The sequence below is a fragment of the Bicyclus anynana genome, chromosome 19 (genome assembly GCF_947172395.1).
Source record: "Bicyclus anynana chromosome 19, ilBicAnyn1.1, whole genome shotgun sequence".
Classification (NCBI taxonomy): domain Eukaryota; kingdom Metazoa; phylum Arthropoda; class Insecta; order Lepidoptera; family Nymphalidae; genus Bicyclus; species Bicyclus anynana.
The window spans coordinates 8,294,363-8,315,390 of NC_069101.1; the positions used below are offsets into that span (position 1 = coordinate 8,294,363).

General features: G+C 35.9%; 1 protein-coding gene across 1 annotated transcript; it reads left to right on the forward strand.

Moving 5' to 3' along the window:
- The first annotated feature begins 1,547 nt into the window (after positions 1–1,547).
- LOC112045324 (chromatin assembly factor 1 p55 subunit) lies at positions 1,548–14,805 on the forward strand. The gene is made up of 10 exons (XM_024081462.2): positions 1,548–1,707; positions 1,850–2,027; positions 3,696–3,811; positions 4,153–4,357; positions 4,632–4,706; positions 5,209–5,391; positions 6,739–6,856; positions 7,977–8,107; positions 8,890–9,067; positions 9,875–14,805. Exons 1-10 carry the CDS (start codon positions 1,686–1,688, stop codon positions 9,965–9,967), a joined length of 1,299 nt encoding a protein of 432 aa, XP_023937230.1. The 5' UTR covers positions 1,548–1,685; the 3' UTR covers positions 9,968–14,805.
- Positions 14,806–21,028: the final 6,223 nt, after the last annotated feature.

The window sequence follows — 21,028 nt, forward strand, 5'->3', positions numbered from 1 at the left end:
ACTTTGAAAATTGTAGTAAAATAGGAAGTGTGCAATAAAATGCGTGTTGTTTTTTGATTGGTAGATTTAACTAAGGCTGATACTAATCAATTACCTTGAAGGATAGGTCGTATTCATAAATGTTTATTTTGGTGATGCCATCTAAGTATTACCTCCACACTACTTGACCAAATAATAAAAAACCGGTCAAGTGCGTGTCGGACCACACGCAGTGTAGGGTTCCGTAGATTATGTTAGCCCTTTAATCCCTTATGTAATGCACAAAAATACCGATAACGATACCCCACACTATAGAATAGACGATAAAAAATTCATCCTGACTTGGCATGTAGGGAAGGAACCCCAAAAAATTTTTTTTTAATTATCTTTTTATCACTTTATAGACGTATATTAAATACATACTAAATCTCATCTTTCTAGTTTTAACAGACTCTGAGTAATCGTACTGACAACTTTATCTTTTTAACTAACAACGGAATTAGTATGCAATTTTCGATTTCCAATTACGTTTTTTAAGTTGGTCGACTATTTTTTGATAAATAGCAATTGCTTATTAGCCGTTAACTAATAGGCTTACTAGCCTATGAATAACAATTTAGCCGGTAGAGGCTGGGGACACTTGACTCTAACAAAAGTTAGCTCTTAAAAGCTTAATATTTTACAAACGGATCCCTAAATCAAAATATGTTAATGGCCCCTTACAACTTTCAAAGACCTATCCAACGATACCCCACACCGTGAAATAAAAAACAAAAAAAAATCATCCCCACTTTACATGTAGGGGTAGACCCTAAAAAAATATTTTTCAAGATTTTATTGTACGACTTTGTTTAGATTTATATATTACATATTCATGCTAATTTACAGCTTTCTAGTATTAATAGCCACTGCGCTAAATTGCGGACGGACGGACAGACGGGCATGACGAAACTATAAGGGTTCCTTGTAGACTACGGAATCCTAAAAAAGATAAAGCTAAAAAATATAGACTTCCATTAGGTAGTTATTTGATTATACAATATTTTTTCTATACAAGTAATATAGTAATAAATCATTATTTAGTAATTATATTACCGTTTTCGTCATTTACCTATTTACACAATTTTATTATTTAAGCATTTTTTTATATACATATTTTATTTAAATTATGCTCTTAGAATACAAAATATTAAACAAACTCAATAAATATAATAGCCCACCATTTGGGAGGCTATTTTTCGTAATCGTCATAATTAAAAAATCCAATGCACCGTGCGTCCGTCACTGCGGCACAGTCGTGACTGTCTGCACCCCACGGCCACGCACGCCCTTAGTTTGAGGTGCGTAGATATAGCTCGCGTTTCGACCTCTAGTATGAAGTCAAACTACTGCTTGTATATATATTTACTGTGACATTGCTTAGACTATCCACATATTAAATACATAGAATATTCGATTACTGATCATTGATTTTTGATCTTTGCCAGGGGATAACGGTTAGCGAGGCAGGTCCTGTTATTAATATTAATGGTCGAAGCATCGCCAAAAAGAAGAAAATAGTCACTTTTAAATTTTCCTTTTTCGTATGGCAATACTGACATAACGCTAGAAAAGGATTGTTGTTTGGCGCCTTTACGGGGCCGGTTAGATTATTAATTTAGATTTCCTATAAAATTGCGTACTAAAGTCCACAAAATAACGTTATTATGGGAGATAAAGGCGACGGAGGTAAAGACGTTTCTTTTTATAAACAAACCTAGTGTAGAAGAATGCTTTGCTAGACTTACTTGACGGCTGTTTTTTTATTTTTTGGTTATCAGGGGAAGTTTTTTGCTTGTACATGTTTCATTTGTGTCTTATACTGTCGCAGAAACCTTCGACGATGCAGTTGAAGAGAGGGTTATCAATGAGGAGTATAAAATATGGAAGAAGAATACACCATTCTTGTATGACCTGGTGATGACACACGCACTGGAATGGCCTTCTTTGACCGCGCAGTGGCTCCCAGATGTCACTAGACCTGAAGGAAAAGACTATTCTGTTCACAGGTGAAAAATAATTTCATGCATACATAAATAATTATAAGTTGGTTCTGTACTCTTTGTTGTCTTAGGTTGCCACTTTTTGTACCTTGTTTTAGTTTTAAAAGTAATAACTCAATTGATCAGTTTTAAAGTTAGTAGTACGAAAACAATAGATTATTGTGGAGACATTAAAGATTTTATTTTTATGATTTTTATAATGAATATTTTTTTTTGGTATTTTTTTGTTATAATATTCTATAAGGAACATTATGAAAAATGCATTATATTATAAGAGAAGTAAGAAGTATAGTGTTTGTTGTAGTTGATATAAATATGCTGTAGAGCTGATTTGCGGCCCAGTTAAAAGAAATAGACAAAATGTTGTTGTAGTTGTCTCGGTCCCATCTCTTTCATCCAACACAATGATAGGGAGTTGTAAGTCCGGTTGGACTGCCATTGGTTGAGATTTGTCTATTTCTCGACATGAGATATCTCATAGGTATGCGACCTATGAGATGTTAGCGCCACTTAAAAGGATTGACAGGACAGGGGTTCTGAGTCTTGAATAGTAATTGATAATCTTGTAATATTCAAGGAGTCGCCTTTGAATATTACTAGAGTTTGTAACTTGCCTTGTTTGGGTTAAGCAATGGAAGCTAAATTAGAACCACTTTATGACGTTTGATGACACTCAAATTTGAATCTTCAGTGACTGCAATATTTGGAAAGTTGTCAGAGGTATTCCTAAACTAAATGAAAAACAGGCTAAACTATTGAAATTAGTTTTAATTGACTTTGCAAACGCTCATTCTACATGTTAAAGAATTAATGCTTGTATTTTAAAACAAATTTTTAAGTAGTGAATTTTAAACTTTCAGTATTTGAAAAAAAGAATTAGCGTAATTGGTTTAGCCGTTCTCAAGATTTGTGCTTAGCAACATGTTTAGCTATTAATTTTTATATTGTTGATTATTAAATTATTTATTAATGACATTGCTGCATGGTTTTGTCTCGAATACATAATATACCCTCATCTTGCCAATACATGAAAATGATGACCAATTTTATTAAATTTTTTTATATCTCAAAACAGTAAACCCCTATAAGATAGCTTTGTAGTCTGTCTGTCTCAAGACTCGAGGTGTCAATTTGAAATTGTAGGTCTACAGTCCCTTGAAGCTGTGAAAAACTCAAACTTCTAAGGTAACATAAAAAATGAAGCTATAGCAGCTCTCCATCTTTTTTATTTAGTTTTCCATCTTTTCCATCTTCTTCTAGTCAGTTTACTGCCCAGAGATCACCAGTGCACAGACCATATGTGGTCTGTGTGAAAAAAAAACATTTCATTAAAGTAAATATATTTTACTAGCGGACGCCCGCGACTTCGTCCGCGTGAAACTCGATGTAAACTTTCAACAACCTCTACCCTACCCCTACCCTACCCTTACCCTACCCCTACCCTACGTTGAAATTTTTGCTATAAACCTAAATTTTCTTTGCTATAAACCTCACGGAGTCCGAGACATTTCCAACGAATGCAAAGCCGTGGAAATTGGTTCGTGCGTTCTGGAGTTATAGCGTCAGGAAAGAAATCCCGACTTGTTTTTATAACACATGCATTCACTTAAACTTATGTGGACGTATGTGGACTGTTAACCTGTTAGTAATGTATAATAAATTTGTGTATTGCAGACTTATTTTGGGCACCCACACATCAGATGAGCAGAATCACCTTCTAATCGCCAGTGTCCAGCTTCCTAATGAGGATGCACAGTTTGACGCCAGCCATTATGATAATGACAAGGGTGGTAAGTTATGCAGGGACGTAGCTACCGCCATATCAGCTGTATCATGTATATAGGGCCCCCAGACTACAGGGACCCCTTATGTATGAAAACAACCCCTATTTCACCCCCTAAAATTCATCTTGATTGCTTCAGCCGTTTAGCCATGAAAAGGCAAGTGACAGACAGACTTACTTTTGCATTTATAATATAAGGATAGATTGTAATGTTGTTATCATGAAGCCATACAGGTTTTATAAACTAGTTGGGCTCCTATGTATCCATAAACTATGGATATGTACGTATAAACTATGGAGCCATGTTTCTTAATCAACTAATATGAATTCTGAATGTTTATTTTCTAGAGTTTGGCGGTTTCGGCTCTGTCTCTGGGAAGATAGACATAGAAATAAAAATAAACCACGAGGGTGAAGTGAACCGGGCGCGCTACATGCCACAGAACCCGTGCGTCATCGCGACCAAGACTCCTTCCTCTGATGTGCTAGTGTTTGACTACACCAAGCATCCTTCCAAACCTGAACCCTCAGGAGAGTGCACCCCTGATCTCAGGTAAACTGCTTTCTTATATTGTCAACAACTGGACAGCCTCTGCGTGCAGTGCAGTGTTGTGAACTGACATGATGGAGGTCCTGGGTTTGTTCCCCAGCTGGGCCAATTGAGATTTTCTTAATTGGTCCAAATCTGGAAGGCTTGGGTCGTAGATAGTTACCACCCTACCCACAAATATACACACTTAAAATTTGACTTGATGGCAAAGATCTAAACTGGTTTTTTATTGTTATCTCATGTGCAATCTATACAATTTATTAATATTTTGTTGCAGATTGCGTGGACACCAAAAAGAAGGCTATGGACTGTCTTGGAACCCTAACTTGAATGGCTATCTTCTATCAGCTAGGTAAGATAGGCTGTTTATCATAATGGGCAGTTCACCTAAATTAAATTTAATATAAACTGTATTAATTTCGTGTAGTACATGGAACAAGGGTCTGAAATATATCAATATCAATTAATAAAAGTTAAGGATTATATTAAAAACTTAATTTAAAAATTATATATTTAATCTATTTTTCAAAAATGATGTTATCCATTTTGTGATGTCATGATGTTAATTATTATTAACTAAGTAATAATTTTGTCATACACTCCATTTGGTTAAGGTTTAGTCTACCCCACCCTACCCTACCTCTACCCCTTTTTAATTTTTTTCTGTCATAAGAACTTCTTAACAAATACATCAAAAAAATAGTGAAATCGGTGCAGCCGTTCACGCGTGATTGCGTGACCAAGAGATATATGGATTCATTATTACATATATACATGTATAAGCTGATTATCCGTTGTTTTTTTAAATAAAGCTCTTCAAACTAGCGTTAAATGAAAATGTTGTTTTCATACAGCGATGACCACACGATCTGCCTGTGGGACATCAACGCGACCCCCAAGGAGGGGCGCGTGATAGAGGCGAAGTCGGTGTTCACGGGGCACACCGCCGTGGTGGAGGACGTCGCGTGGCACCTGCTGCACGAGTCGCTGTTCGGCTCCGTCGCCGACGACCAGAAGCTGATGATTTGGGATACTAGGTAAACTATTCACGTTTATATATCAACTAGAGGACCCGCTCAAGCTTCGCTTTGACTTATATATTTATTTATTTGCACTTCTTCCCTATCCCTACCTTACACTACCCTACTCCTACCCCTACCCTACCCCTACCCTACCTCCACTCTACCCCTACCCTACCCTATCTCTATCCGTATACCATAAACCTACCCTTTTTTTTTTTTTTTCGCTGGGAAATGCATTTACGCATCCCTATTCGAAAGGGTATGTGAGACTCGCCGAGACTTCGGAATACCCACTAAAACCCAGCGGATCCGGCTGCGTCCTTCAGCATAGCATATTCTACTGTGATGCCATAAACCTACCCTACCACTACCCTACCCCTACCCTACCGCTACCCTACCTCTACCCTATCCCTATACCCTACCACTACGCTACCCTAGGATTTAGGGGTTTGATAAATAGATGTTGGCCGATTCTCCACTCTGGCCGACAATCACGCTAAGGATCACAAAAATCGGTCGAGCCGTTTCGGAGGAGTTCAAGTTCGAACACCGCGACATTTGTTTTTTGTGTACGTATACATAGATTCGGATCTGTGCTTACGTTTTTCTATTCCACAGTGGTTGTCTGGAAGAGATCGCACTTTAGCGATAAGACCGCCAATTGTACATCAGTTTCTAAGTTGTAATTGTACATTAGTTTGTAAGTTTGACGGCCGCGTGGCGCAGTGGGTAGTGACCCTGCTTTCTGCATCCACGGCCGTGGGTTCGATTCCCACAACTGGAAAATATTTGTGTAAAGAGCATGGGTGTTTTCCAGTGTCTGTGTATATTTATACATTATATAAGTATTTATATGTAGTATATAATTGTATATTAATATTATAATATTAACTATCTTAGCACCCATAACACAAGCTACTCTGTATGCTTACTTTGCGGCTAGATAGTGATGTGTATTATTTAAGTATATATTTACATATTTATTTATTTATTTAGAAGTCTTATTATAAGTTCAAATCGCTTCAGTAGCCACAGTGTAAAAGAAGTATAAACATACTTACACACAATCTTTCGCCTTTATAATATTAGTGTGTTGTGATGGTGTGGTACCCTTTGTGTTCGATTAGAATTCGCACTTGGCCAGTATATATTGTAAATACAAAAGAAAATATGAGACGAATATCTTAGCATTCCATGGATTGCAGGTGCCGGGTCCATCGCGTGGTAGAGAGAAAAACACCAAGCAAAGTCCAGGACTTGTGACTACTGGATGTAGGGTTAAGGAATTCCTTGACGATCGATCAACACTCCCCTTCAATAGATATATATAATAATATAATAATTGTTATTGTTTGTACGTAGATGTAACAACACGTCCAAGCCTTCGCACACAGTGGACGCGCACACGGCGGAGGTCAACTGCCTCAGCTTCAACCCTTATTCAGAGTTCATACTAGCCACTGGCAGTGCTGACAAAACAGTGAGTTTTCAAAATTTATTACTTTCACTTATTTAAAACTAGCGGACGCCCTCGACTTTGTCCGCGTGGAATTTAGTTTTTCACAAATCCCTCGGGAACCATGGATTTTTCCGGGATAAAAAGTAGCCTATGTGTTAATCCAGGTTATAATATATCTCAATACCGAATTTCAGCTAATTCGGTTCAGTAGTCGAGGCGTAAAAGAGTAACAAACATTCATATCATCAAAATCATCAGTTTTCGCAAATCTCGGGAAACCATGAATTTTTTCGGCATAAAAAGTAGCCTATGTGACAATCCAGAGTAAAATCTATTTCCATTCCAAATGTTAGCCAAATCGCTTCAGTAGTAGCGGCGTTAAAGAGTAAGAAACATCCAAACATCCCAACATACATCCAAACATCCATACAAACTTTCGCGTTTATAATATTAGTAGGATAGGCACAGTGAAATCGTATGAAAACGTTTCTAAATCCAATTTTAGGATTCTGTAGTCCACAACGAACCCTTATAGTTTCGCCATGTCCATCTGTTTGTCGGTTTAGCGCAGAGACTACTACTAGTAGAAAACTGTTAATTAGCATGACTATGTACATTAAAAATGTTTTAAATAAAATAACATTAAAATATTATGTAAATACTTGAAAAATATTTTTTATGGGACCTCCCTTACATGTATCGTTAGATAATTTTTTCTTTCTTTATCGGTATTATTGTACGTTACACAAGGGATTAAAAATATAACTTAATATACGGAACCCTACACTGCGCGTATCGCAACACGCACATGGCCGATTTTTGACTATATACGTTTGTAGACAATAATTAGAAAAAGTTACCAAGTAGTTAGTTCGAAGAGTACGAAGAGCTGATGGACGTTGGGGTTCCAAGGTGCTGGAATGGCGATCCCGCACCGGAAAGCGCAGTGTTGGTCGACCCCCCACTAGGTGGACCGAAGACATCAGGTTTGCAGGGAGTCGCTGGATGCTGGCTGCACGAGACCGTTTTGTTTGGAAGTCCATGCAAGAGGCCTATGTCCAGCAGTGGATCCATCGGCTGTTAATGATGACATAGCCTAGTTAAAAACCTTATGCACGCCGCTATTGTCATTTGTCTGTAGGTCGCTCTCTGGGACTTACGCAACCTGAAGCTGAAGCTGCACTCGTTCGAGTCGCACAAGGACGAGATCTTCCAGGTGCAGTGGTCGCCGCACAACGAGACCATCCTCGCCAGCAGCGGCACCGACAGACGGTTTGTCACCATCCACACTAATACAGTCTTTCCCGACTAGTTGTATTCTTAAAAAAAAAGATAGCATGGACGTTCATAATAAGTACTATTATCGTGAATCGCGTCAACTTTCAACAGTGAAACGACCTGTCACCTGCACCATCCTACATGAAACGAACTGTAGTAAAGGAGATGGTCCAAAATTGTATATAGCCCAGGTCCAGTCACTGTACCCTAGCGGAAATAAAAGAAAATATATTTTTTAACTATTTTTGATTATACAAATCTACGAATTTGTAATTGAATCAGTAATTGATTTGACGTTTGCTGTCAATTGTCATGTCATAGTTTCTGTATGGGCGCAATCTTGATATAATTTTAAAAATTTGGGTTTTAATTTTATTTATTTCTTTCTATTAATTTACATTTATGCACTTTAATAAATTTTAATAAGATCCTTGTATTTTTTAAATTTTAATGGTATGGGGTACAAGAGGGGTATATCTTTGGGTCCACTGATTTTGACAATTCTTTCACCAATAAAAAGACACGTTTTTGTGAGTGTCATAGGTTGTATATAATCACCGTGTTCTATATAAAAACGAACGTCATCTAGTGTAGATAAAAAAAAAAAATACTTTATTGCACACAAAATATAAAACAAATTAAAAATGAGTAATTAAAACCAAAAATTAGCATGCAAAGGTGGATTTAATGCACTCTCTAACAGGCAACTCCTGATGACAGGACTTGCATAGAAAGCGGGAAGTTGCAATGTAACAGATCCATATTGTCCGTTGCAGGTTACATGTATGGGACCTGTCGAAGATCGGTGAAGAGCAGACAGCAGAGGACGCTGAGGACGGCCCACCGGAGCTGCTGTTCATCCACGGAGGTCACACAGCCAAGATATCTGACTTCTCTTGGAATCCCAACGAGCCTTGGGTCATCTGTTCTGTCTCCGAGGACAATATTATGCAGGTTAGTACATTCAGTATTCTTTTAACCTATTTTGATAACCTATCTAGCGCTGTGGAAGTACTGTAGTTCTGAAGAGAGGTCCTGGGTTTGATTCCCAGCATGGGTCAGTTTAAGATTTTTTTTTTCTTTTTTTTTTTGTTCTTGATATCTGCGATCAGTCGTTAGACTACAAGCAGGTGAGTTCTGTGACTTAGGGACGGTTTCTGACAGGAGAGCCAGAGCTCTGCCATCATCTACTCATCGAGCACGTCAGCTCGCTTCAGGCGCTTGATTCGCGGCGCTACCACCAGTGAGTTAGCGAGGCGATTGGGATGTCGGGTTATATAGTTTAAGATTTTATGTTTTATTAATTGATTTATGTCTGATATGTCTGATCGGGTAGGCTACCAGCTTACCGGCAAAGACGTACCGCCAAGCGATTTAGCGTTCCGGTTCGATGTGTAGAAACCGAAAGGGGTGTGGATTTCATCCTCCTCTGAACAAGTTAGCCCGTGAATCAGAACAAAGTTACTTATTCACAACATTAGTCAGTATAACTTAATTAACAAATCAAACTGTAACCTTAGATTGCATCATCACTTACCATCAGGTGAGATTGTAGCCAAGGGGTAATTGTAAATAAAAAAATAAAATAAAAACTCTACATGGAAACAAGTCGCGTTACCTAAGGCACTAGCCAACACAAAATCGAGCGACGTCATATCCGTCTCAGACTATTTCCTACAATGGTCTATGATAATCTTTACATAAACCAACTTCTGTCGAAAAATTAAATTAAACATAACATGAAAAATGTTATTTCGACAGGTTTGGCAAATGGCCGAAAATATCTACAACGACGAGGAGCCGGAAACGCCAGCATCAGAACTGGAGTCTGGTGTCAACGTCAACCACGGATAGGCCTTCGCCACGGGCCCGGAATGGAGCCCGGAGCACGACTAATATAATACAACATAATGCTCCTACACAGAATTGAACGTTTTTGAATATCTAAATTATTTTTACCTTGCACCTCATCAACATATTTATATTATAGCTAACCGGGGAAATGGTCTGCCATATTTTTTTTTCATGAAAAAATACTAAAATAAAAAAATTGAATCCTAAAGTGTGATACTTCCCGTGTAACATAGGCGTCCACTTATCAGCATCGTACGTATCGGACGAATAACGGATTTTTAATTTTACGGTAGTATCCATTCGATGCCTACCAGTAAATCCTATCCCTGGATAAAATAATAAAAGTAGCCTATATGTTGTCCTTTAACTTCCAGTGAAAGTGTCATTAAAATCGGTTCAGCCATTTGTGTTTTATTATTGTCTATTGAGTGCTATTACTTAAAAGGAATGACCGTCCATTATAATAGGCTGACAGTTTTTTTAAATGGTTTTAAATAGTTCATTGTTGTTCTACTAAATTGAAAATAAATTCAATTTTTTCATGACGTAATTATATGAAAATTTTAGTTTTTAAATATATTTGTGACAATACGAGCAAAAACGCCTGTCGGCCATGATGGTCTATATTTCAACTGTTTCATGACGTCACTCTAACAAATCCCTTACAAACGGAGCGTTTGACAAAAATATTGGTTAACATTGTGACGTCACAGACGACAGCGTTTTTGACGTTTGGAAATTTTTTCATGATTTCATTCAAAAATACATGATTTTTAAATTAAGTTTTATAAGAAATCCTTAACTTTTAATAATTAATGTCTATATATTTCGGACCCTTATTCCATGTACTAATTTAATATTTTGTAATGTTTATTTCGCATAGATTTTTTTTTGATATGAGTGAGAGAGAGAGTATTTTTTTTTTTTTTATTTGATACGAGTCAACTACCCTATTTTCAATCCCTCAGTGCAACCTCCCGTCTTTTGCTTTCTATGTACAATATAAATGTATTGAGGTGCCAGATAAATATAATTCACTGATATTTTTCATCGAGAAACATCGAAGCATTTTGTAACGTTCCAATGTTTAACTTCTGTGAATGAGCACAATTTTGGGTGTTAAGATTTGGAGTAAGATAAATGCAAAATTATTTAAAACCAAATAAAATCTCTAAATTTTTGATAAATTTTCTTTGGAATTAGAACAAATTCATTTAAAACCAATCAATGCGTATTTTCCCACAGTTTCTTTTTACGATGGATTAATTAAAATTATGTTATAAATAATTTAAAAGTTCATATCGCCGATAAATCTTAATTTTTATTTATCATTTTTTTTTCTGTAGATTTATTTTATTTTAACAGGTGATTTTATTGACACAAGTCATATCATTATTACATATTTGTGAAATTTTTGAAAACAACATTCAAATCAAATAATTATTCATTTCTTTCAAATAGGCTTAGTTTACAAGTTCTTTCGAAACGTCAGGTCATATTATACTTAAGATAATGGTGATAATAATTAGTCGAAAACTTAAAGTTACGATCCAAATGCGCCTTGGTCCGAGGAGAGCCCACAACAAACTCAGCCAGGTTTTTCCTTTTTTTAGTTATCACCATTTAACAATAGGTATATATGTAGCCTGTTATGTAATACATTTCATTTCCAAGCAATTAATCATTAAAAAATTAAATCATTATTCCAAACTCCTTATGTTGGGCGCAAACTTCAGTTGTTATTATTGTCTATTGCGTATCAATAAATTAAGTATTAATTTTGGTAAAAAAAAACAAATTTATGCTGACACTACACGACAGGTGACTGACCCATCATGTGGTCGTGAAATAGCTATGCGATGGTTGTAACTAAGCAAGCTATTACCTATTATGTCGATCGTTGATGATTCAAAGTTTGAATCATCTTAAAAGTGAACATTTAATAATAATAGTCAGGGATCCTTAGAACATTTTGTACACCTGATTACTAACAAGCTAATTTTTCATCTCAATGAGACGATAAAATTTTTTATTTACGAAAATTCTTGATTCTGGTAGCTAAGTGAGTTAACAGGAAATGAAAATTTCAGAACGAGATAATGTTCAGTTTGGATCGTACCGCGATGCAAGAACCAGCTCATGACTAAGGGCCCCGTATGGGTTCGAAACTAGTCTGGCATACTCCTACCTAATATCACGGAGTTTTAGCCGTGTTTCATAATCAATTAATACGAGATAATGTACCACACAATTTGTAGGACTATGTGGCTGTTAAAATGTATAACTATTTAATAAGCAACAGTAAAGAAAACAGCTGGTTAGTAACAACTTTTAATAACCTTGTTATTGATATAAGTTGGGAGGAGGGTAAAGTAACAAAAGCTGTTACTAACCAATTTTTTTTTTTTACTGTACTAGAAGCTACTTACGAAAAATTAGCTTGTTATTAATCAGGTGTACAAAATGTTCTTGGGATCCCTGACTATAACACGTAGTACATACATTACCAATATAGAAGTAGGGACCAGGAGTAAGTAAAACTGGCATTTCATTTTATACAGGATAAGTTTTTAAAGTAAGTTATTTTTTCTAAATGATGCAGACACAAAATTTTGACATAAAAGTAGGTATTTTTTTTAATTTACATCAGTTTTGTCATAATGGGAAAACTGCTGGTATCTCTGTCTAAGCTGAGGATTTTAGAGTATATGGTATTTTAGTCGATTACGAACAATTTTTGGATTTACCGCCCAAAAATTGTTCGTACTCGAATAAAATACTAAAGTAGTCCGAACTAGGTCTAAGGGAATCATCTTCCCTTAAATCAGATAAGTCCCAAACTAAAGATAAATTTAAATGAAGGATTTGTTTCATTTTTAAATTAACGCAAAACTAATTCTAGATGTCGCTACTTTACCGTAACAAGTTACGCGGTGAATGTTATTTTTTTGGAAACCTGTTTCAGTTTGAATTATTTGAAATGTAGGATAGCGTTTTATTTCCGACGCTGTTGCCAAAATATTGTTTTATTTTTCTGTAAAAAATATCGGCATTTTGTATTTATCAGTATACAATATACATACATACCATACATTATATATATATACAATATACATACATAGTCGGGTAGTTCACCAATACAAATAATAATAATAATAATAAAATATTTTTCATTCTGATTATGTTTTAGTTGAACGCTCTTTACAAGAATCGGGATGATGACTAGGGTGAATATTGAATATACAGAGGGCCTAGTGGCAGTTTGATACTGTTACCGTCACGTAACGTAAACGCGAATTTCCAAGGAATTGAAACAGCGCCATCTAGTGGCACTACTGCACAACTGTTTCAATTCCATATAAAATTTGCGAAAACGTCAACGTGATAGTAACAGTATGAAAATATTGAAAACTCCCAATATTAATCAATTAATGCATAAAGAACAAAGATTATCTGGTTTGCAAAAGAAATAAGATTATAGCATTTCTAAATCAATATGTAAAAATCTTTTATCGTAATCAGATGAAAATTAATAAATTTCTAGTACATTAAACGTGACATTTATACGCACAAATAACAAACATATTTGTAATTTTGTTTGAAAGTCCATACAAATCTAACGATCACTATGAAGTATGACGTCATTCATTCGTGCCATTTTGTATGAAGCGTTTTTGAACGATCCGTGGCAGTGCCGCAAATATGATCCTTTAAATCCCTGTAGCTCTGAAAGTAATTATTGCAGATACCCTGTTACTTCTACAAAATTGCTTTACTGTTAGCATACTCTTAATTTATATAGAATTAAAAAAAACTGTCATCATCCCTTTTGGCAACATTCCGGGAAGTCCATTTTTGCCATTGGATATAGTTTTTGTGGCACTTGTTACAAATTTAAATGATTTGTTGTTAAAATTTAAAGCTATTGATCATCGTATGATTTAAATGTGAATTATGATGATAATGCTTAATAGTAAGAACTTTGCGGCAAACTTCTAGTCCGCTCTGAACAGGAGGCGTGTGGTTGTAGTGTAGCAGTGTTATGGCAAGCAAACAGATCTGCATCGCAATTCGCAGGTATCGGACGTATCGCATCAAACGGATTTTAGATTTTACGGTAAATAAAATCGGTACGATGTGGATCAGTGGACGCATTTGTATGACATTCTATACAAATAATACTGATATCAGTTTTGATGCGATGCGACGATACACGTCTGGGGAGTTGCAATGTCAGAGTGGACTAGAAGTTTGGGGCAATGTATACCTACTTGTAATTCAATTATTTGTAATCATAAACAAATTCAAATAATTACAAATATTGAAGACTTAAAATGGTATTCTTCTTGACAACAATAATATATTTTCAATTATTTTTTTGATGATTTTACTTATTATCAACACCGACTTTATAATGCTTGAGTTTATAATGCTCCCAAAAGTACTAAATGGATTTTCGCGCCATTTCGGTTATCATCGGCTCTGACCAAAAATAATTGGTAGCTCCAATTAGTTAGAGCTAACTCTTTTTAAAAACGGGTCCCTTGATCCAACAAGAGAGACCATAAATGACTCTGTTTTCAAGTTACTTTTTTATCTTACGGTTTATTTTAAAAATATTTAGCTGTATGAAAATCACTATTCTGGATAAATATTGATGTTCTGTAAGTGATTCCATTATTATTTATATAAGGTAATAAAAATGATTCGGAATAAAAAAAATGTAAAAAGAAAAATTAAAGTTAGTTAAAAACCGACTGACCGGTATTTTATGTTTATGCATTAATAGAATGTAATTTTAAGTTCTGCTAAGTACGATAATTAAAATCTCAATTTTATTGATCATCGTTTTATTGTATACAGCCCCTTTCTATGTATAAATAATAGAGCGGATAAACGTGTAAAAGTAATAAAGAAAAGAAACAATAGAGCGGATATAAAAGTAAGAAATTACAGTAAAATCTCTTTGGTTGTACTTTTTGGTCTGACTGGTAACTACTAAATAGATCGTCATCATCATCACAACCCATATTCGGCTCACTGTTGAGCACAAGTCTCCTCTCAGAATGAGTGGGCTTCGTCTAATAGTCCACCACGCTGGCCCAATGGGGATTGGCAGACTTCACACACGTATAGAGAATTAGGAAAATTCTCCGGTGTGCTGGTTTCCTGGCGATGTTTTTTTTTGACCGTTTGAGACACGTGATATTTAATTTCTTAAATAGTAAGGTTTAAAAAGGCTAGAACTCAGAGCCGTAAAGCCAGTTATAAAAAAAAATACATTAAACGGTTTCCCGCCGTTTTCATAGTAAGCCATTTAATATGTTCTCACTTCTCATTCATTAGTGAATCTAATGAAGACAAAATATATAAATAAATAAATATAAGTGGGCCTAGGCTTTTTCATCATTATTTAAGTTATGTAAGCAATAGTCCATTTTACGTTGTGAGAGTTTATTAATTTTAACTTACAGAATGGTTCGTGTACCAGAAATATAATATTCCATTCCATTTCCATTTCCAAACCGGAAGGAAAGAAATAGGTTTCAGGACGGACTGCGCGCGACTCCTCAGTATTGATTAAAATAGAAGCGACACCGGACAACTGAGTAGTAAATATTATGTATGTTTTTAACTATCTACCTACCCACCCAGCCTATTAATTACATTAAAATAATTGCGGAATGCGGTGCCCTTTTCATGTTAAAACAATGTTTACCTTTAAACATGTCGTGTGATACATACCCGTACCACTGGAAGTTAATTCGAATTATAATCGAAGTTGGAATAAAAAGTGTTAATTTAATTTCATTTTGATATAATTGGATAGAATTACATTATTTGTCTTATTGCTACTCATAATTAGTGAAAAATAAGTTGATAGGTAATTACAATAAATTACTTAACATTGAAGTATCGAAAACATTCAATCTGTATCATACTGAAAACAAACATATAATAAAAGGTAATAAAGGTAATTGAATATGCCATTTCGAAAAGGACATATTATGTCGGATATTCTATAAATACCTCACACCATCTCACAAATATAAAATAAGTATCTAATAACATATTCAGATTAATTTTTAAATAAATAGTTTTTCGTATTATAATATAATATTTAATAATAAATAATACTTATTTTTAGAGATAATGTAGGGTAATTCCAGGATAGATGCCCCAGTGGGATAGATGACTTGATTTTTATTTCACTATGTTAGGAGCACTGTAGGAGTTAAATTTTACTGTAAGTAACGAGTCCTCCCCCTGCAAACCTTAGTGTCGGGAGGAATTTCGACCGGAGTGCATGCGTTTCGTCTGTGTGAGTGAAAATGTTCCGCGGTGAGACGACAAAAGGCGCCAAAATAAGATTCGTAAGTTCTTTCAACAGTGTATTTTTTCTCTCGCTTATAATGTCAATTTTTTTTCTATTTGTCTGCTTGCATTGAAGATTAGCCTATGTAAACTGATATATTTTATAGTAATTGGAACTCAACTTTTGTTTTTATTGATAAGGGCATCTATCCCCTACAAAAAGTATAGTTGCCCCGTTTTTTATTAGGATAGATGCCCCTAAGGGCAACTATCCCCGACTGTTTATTATAAGTGTTGTGTTGTTGCAGGAGAGCAAAATGTCTCGTAAATATAAAAGGAAACAGGGTGTTGTCCCTCGTACTGTAACCTAGACCGAAGACAGTATGCTAGCAGCGTTTGAAGAGATGAAAAAGGGAGAGAAAGGCGTAAAGCAGATTTCTAGAATATAAGGAATACCATCTAAAATATTAAGACGAAGATTTGCCGTTAACAGCAATTCTTAATTTCAAAGTTACTGTATGTGTTGTTGTTTTAAATTTGAATTACTTTTACTTTGTATTGTATTGCATCATATCATTGTAGTTACTGTCTGGCATAATTATTACTGAAAAAATATATATATATATCCAGCATTTATTTTTATTTGTTTTATGAAAACATGCTGTAATAACAAAAAACGACCCGTGGCTCTTACATTCAAATTAGGAGAAGCTGGATTTCCGCTGGACCGAACAGCAATACGTCAGTTAGCATACCAGTTTGCTAAAAAGCTACAGCTAAAGTATAACTTTGACAAAGATGGCCAAGAAATGAAAATGAAAGTTATATAAAACACCATAAAGACTGATTATAATAATATAGTTGTTTGATTTCAGAACAAACCAATTACAATGTTCAATCTAAGTCGCCAATCCGCACTAAGGGCACCTATCCTCAGAAGTTTTTTCATGATAAGTCTTCTATCCGCCACAGTAGGCGTCTATCCCATTTTTTAGAGGTCCATAAAATTACAATTTACACAAAATCTACACAGTCTATATCAGAAAGATTCAGATAATATAGAACATTAAGAAATATATTTAATATCTCCCAAAGAACGCAATGCTCTAAGATTATAAAATTCGGAGTTATTTAGCATTTTCGAAAAGTGGGGCATCTATCCTGGACTTACCCTACTAGTTTGGAAAATAATTGACTTATTGTTGGTGGCTTCTTGCGAGGGTGTTGCTAAGCATTTGTGCCTATTAGATATCGACGACGAATCCATCCCCTTTTCGCATTGAACTTAAAATAGACAGAACAATAACACCGCCCTTCTACGTCATACTTTGGGGTTTATCACAATTGTCAGCTAATTTGATATTAGCGTTTTCTTCATGCACCATTGTAAATAAATTTAACTATCCTTTCGGTTTGTGGTATCACCTGCGTAATACCTAATCTACTTACTATTTTATTTTTATACTTTACTGTCATGTCGTGATCCTGGTTATTGAACGCCTTTGTTCCTGTGGATTTTGCTGTGTACGCACTAGTGATTGTCGTCGGTTAGTCGTAACTCAGAGTCCTTCCCGAATGCTTGTTTCTTTAGATAAACGCACGCATAAAACTCGGAGAGTATTCCTACGTTTTTAAATAAATGTTAAGTGGTATTTTGCTACTGTCATGAGCTCATCCTCACCAGATTAAAAAGTAATAAGTGTCCCCCTAGCTGATGCAACAGGTGTCGATAAATAGATGATAAATAAACAACAGTTGCTATTTGCAAGCGCATTACGGCATGGTGCGTTTACGAGAATGCTTACTCCTCATAATTTGTTATTTAGTTGTTGTTATCGCGAAGGGAGGAGGCCGAGGCGGGCGGGGGCGCGGTCGAGGGAGAGGGGGCATGGCAGCTCCTATGGTAGGAGCAGCCATTCCTACCCGTGGTCTAATGGATTGTCAGGTCACCGGTCAGCGTACAAACTCTCACACATATCCTGACAACAATTACAAATCAAGCGACGTGCAAAAGAATGAAGTGAAGAACCACTACCATTACTTTACGCCGGAACAAATAAGCTACGGGTCGCAACAGCATCCAGTCTTCTTCGGGAACCCACCTAGCTATGTCTACGAGTATAAAAATTCCGGCAGCAGATTCGACGATATATTGACTGGTCTCGCTTTGTATAATTTAGCTCATCGCCAGCACTCTTACCGCGGCGAATACTTCTTCAATCCACGTAGTGAAGTGTGCAAATTAGGTATAAGCAAAAACAATGGAGAATACGAGGAAACTCGAATCGACTGTAATCTTATGTCGAGTTTCATATGGGAAACGGAACGTGAAAGAAAAATCAATACATTCACTGATGAACGAGGAGCTATTTTAAACGACGATAAATCGATTTATTTGCAACATAAGGTAAAAGAAGCATTGCAAGATAAAGGGACTTCCATACGAGTTACTCCAGACATGACATGCTCTTTGATACGTATTACGGCTTATTCTTCTACGCAGAAGAATGTGGAATGCGGTTTACTACAGGAATACGCATCGAAATCTTTACGTTCTATAAATTATACCGATCGTTGTACACGTCTGGATCCAGCAGTGATATTTCTGGTGATCACCTTTAAAATTACACTTCCGGGGTAGATCAGTTAGGTGCTCAAAATGGCTTATTTCCCAAGAAGTTTCTTGTAACAATAATCAACTGTATTATTCGGACTTAGGTACCACGGCGGCATGGGTGAAAAGAAAACCTAATTTAATAAAGAATCATGATTATTATTTGCTCTGTATTTTTGATACCAATACCCAAACCATTAAAATGTAGTCAGGTGGTTACCTTACCTACCTACTGTAAATATCACAGATTAGTGATATTAAAAATGTTATTTCATCCTAGTATTACTGTTATATCTAATGCTTGCCCCATTAGTCGACCTCACAGCAATAGTTGACCATTTCTAACATTTCAGTGTCTAACCTCAATCTAAAAACTACATTATTGTAATAAACACACCTACATAGTTTTAATTAGACTAATTGGTGGCGGCTTATTGCGTGGGTGTTGCTTAGCATTTATTCCCATTAGGTATCGACGACGAATCCATCCCCTTCTGCATTGAACTTAAAATAGACAGGACACTCAATAACACCGCCCTTCTTCGTGATACTTTGGGACTTATCACAATTGTCAGCAAATTAATTTTATTTGATATGAGCGTTTTCTTCATGCAAAAAATATAGTATACTTTACTAACAAGTCATGATCCGGTTATTGAACGCTTGTGATGCTGTGGACTTGGTCTGTGTACGCTCTACTGATTAGTATCGGTTAGTTGTAACTCTGAGGTCTTCCCGAGTGTTTGTGTATTGAGATAAACTGACGTTTATAAACTTGAAAAGAATAATATTTTTCTCACATCATTCTAAAATCTAATGAATAGTGAAAGGTGGCATCTTATTACTGTCATGGACTCATCGAAACCCGATTAAAAAGTAACAAGTGTCCCCCCCTCCAGTACCTACTGCAACAGGTGTGGAAAATGCTAGATGACAAATACTCAATAATTGCTCCTTGCAAAGGGCAATAGCACAGAATGTTGCGTTTATGTTTTATCCTTACAATATGTTATTTAGTTGTTGTTATCGCGAAGGGAGGAGGCCGAGGGGGAGGAGGGGGAGGTCGAGGAGGAGGGGGCCGCGGCAGCAGCTCCTATGGCAGGGGCAGTCATTCCTACCCGTCGTCTAAAGGTTTATCAGGCAATTCTGCAGGCACCGGTCAGCGTATGAACTCGCACACTTATCCAAAAAGTACGGGGAAATCAGGAAACAGTTACAAATCATCAATCGGCGGGAACACACCGAGCTATGTCTATAAGTACAAATATTCCGGCAGTAGATTCGACAACTTGTTGACCGGTCTCGCTTTTTATGATTTAGCTCATCGCCGTCATTCGCATCACTCTCATCGCGGCGAATACTCCGGCAATCCGCGCGAAGTGTGCAAATTAGGTATAAACAAAAGCAACGGAGAATACGAGGAAACACGAATCGACTGCAAATTTATGTCTAGTTTCATATGGGAAGCGGAACGTGAAAGAGAGCACTTAAATACAAATATATACTCTTATGGACGAGTAACTCAGGTTATAAATGACGACAAATCGATTTATTCTCAAAATAAAGTCAAAGAAGCTTCGCAAGATATAGGAACTTCCATAAAAGTTACTTCAGACATGAGATGCTCTTTGATACGGATTGCGAGATATTCTACGATGCAGAAGAATGTGGATTGCTGGTTACTGCAGAAATACGCTTCGAAATCTTTACAAACGCGTATTGCTCCAGTACTGATATTATTAGTCATCACCTTTAAAATGACACTACCGGGGTAGGTCAGTTAAGTATGTGCACAAAATGGTATATTTTCCAAGAAGTTTCTTGTAATGACAATAATCAACTTTGTTATTCGGAGATACAACATTATTTAATAAAGAATCATGATTATTATTTGCTCTACATTTTTTTTATACTTATAGACCCAAACCATTAGCAATTCAGAGTCTGGTACCTACTATTAAATTCACAGAATAGTGATAATAACATTTTCTACAAAATAAACCACGTTATTTCATCTATTATTCTTCATATATTATGTCTAATGCTTGCCCCATAAGTTGACCATACTCGTAGAACAGTACCTACCTAGTTGGCCATTTCAAACCGTACCTCAATCTAAAAACTACATTATT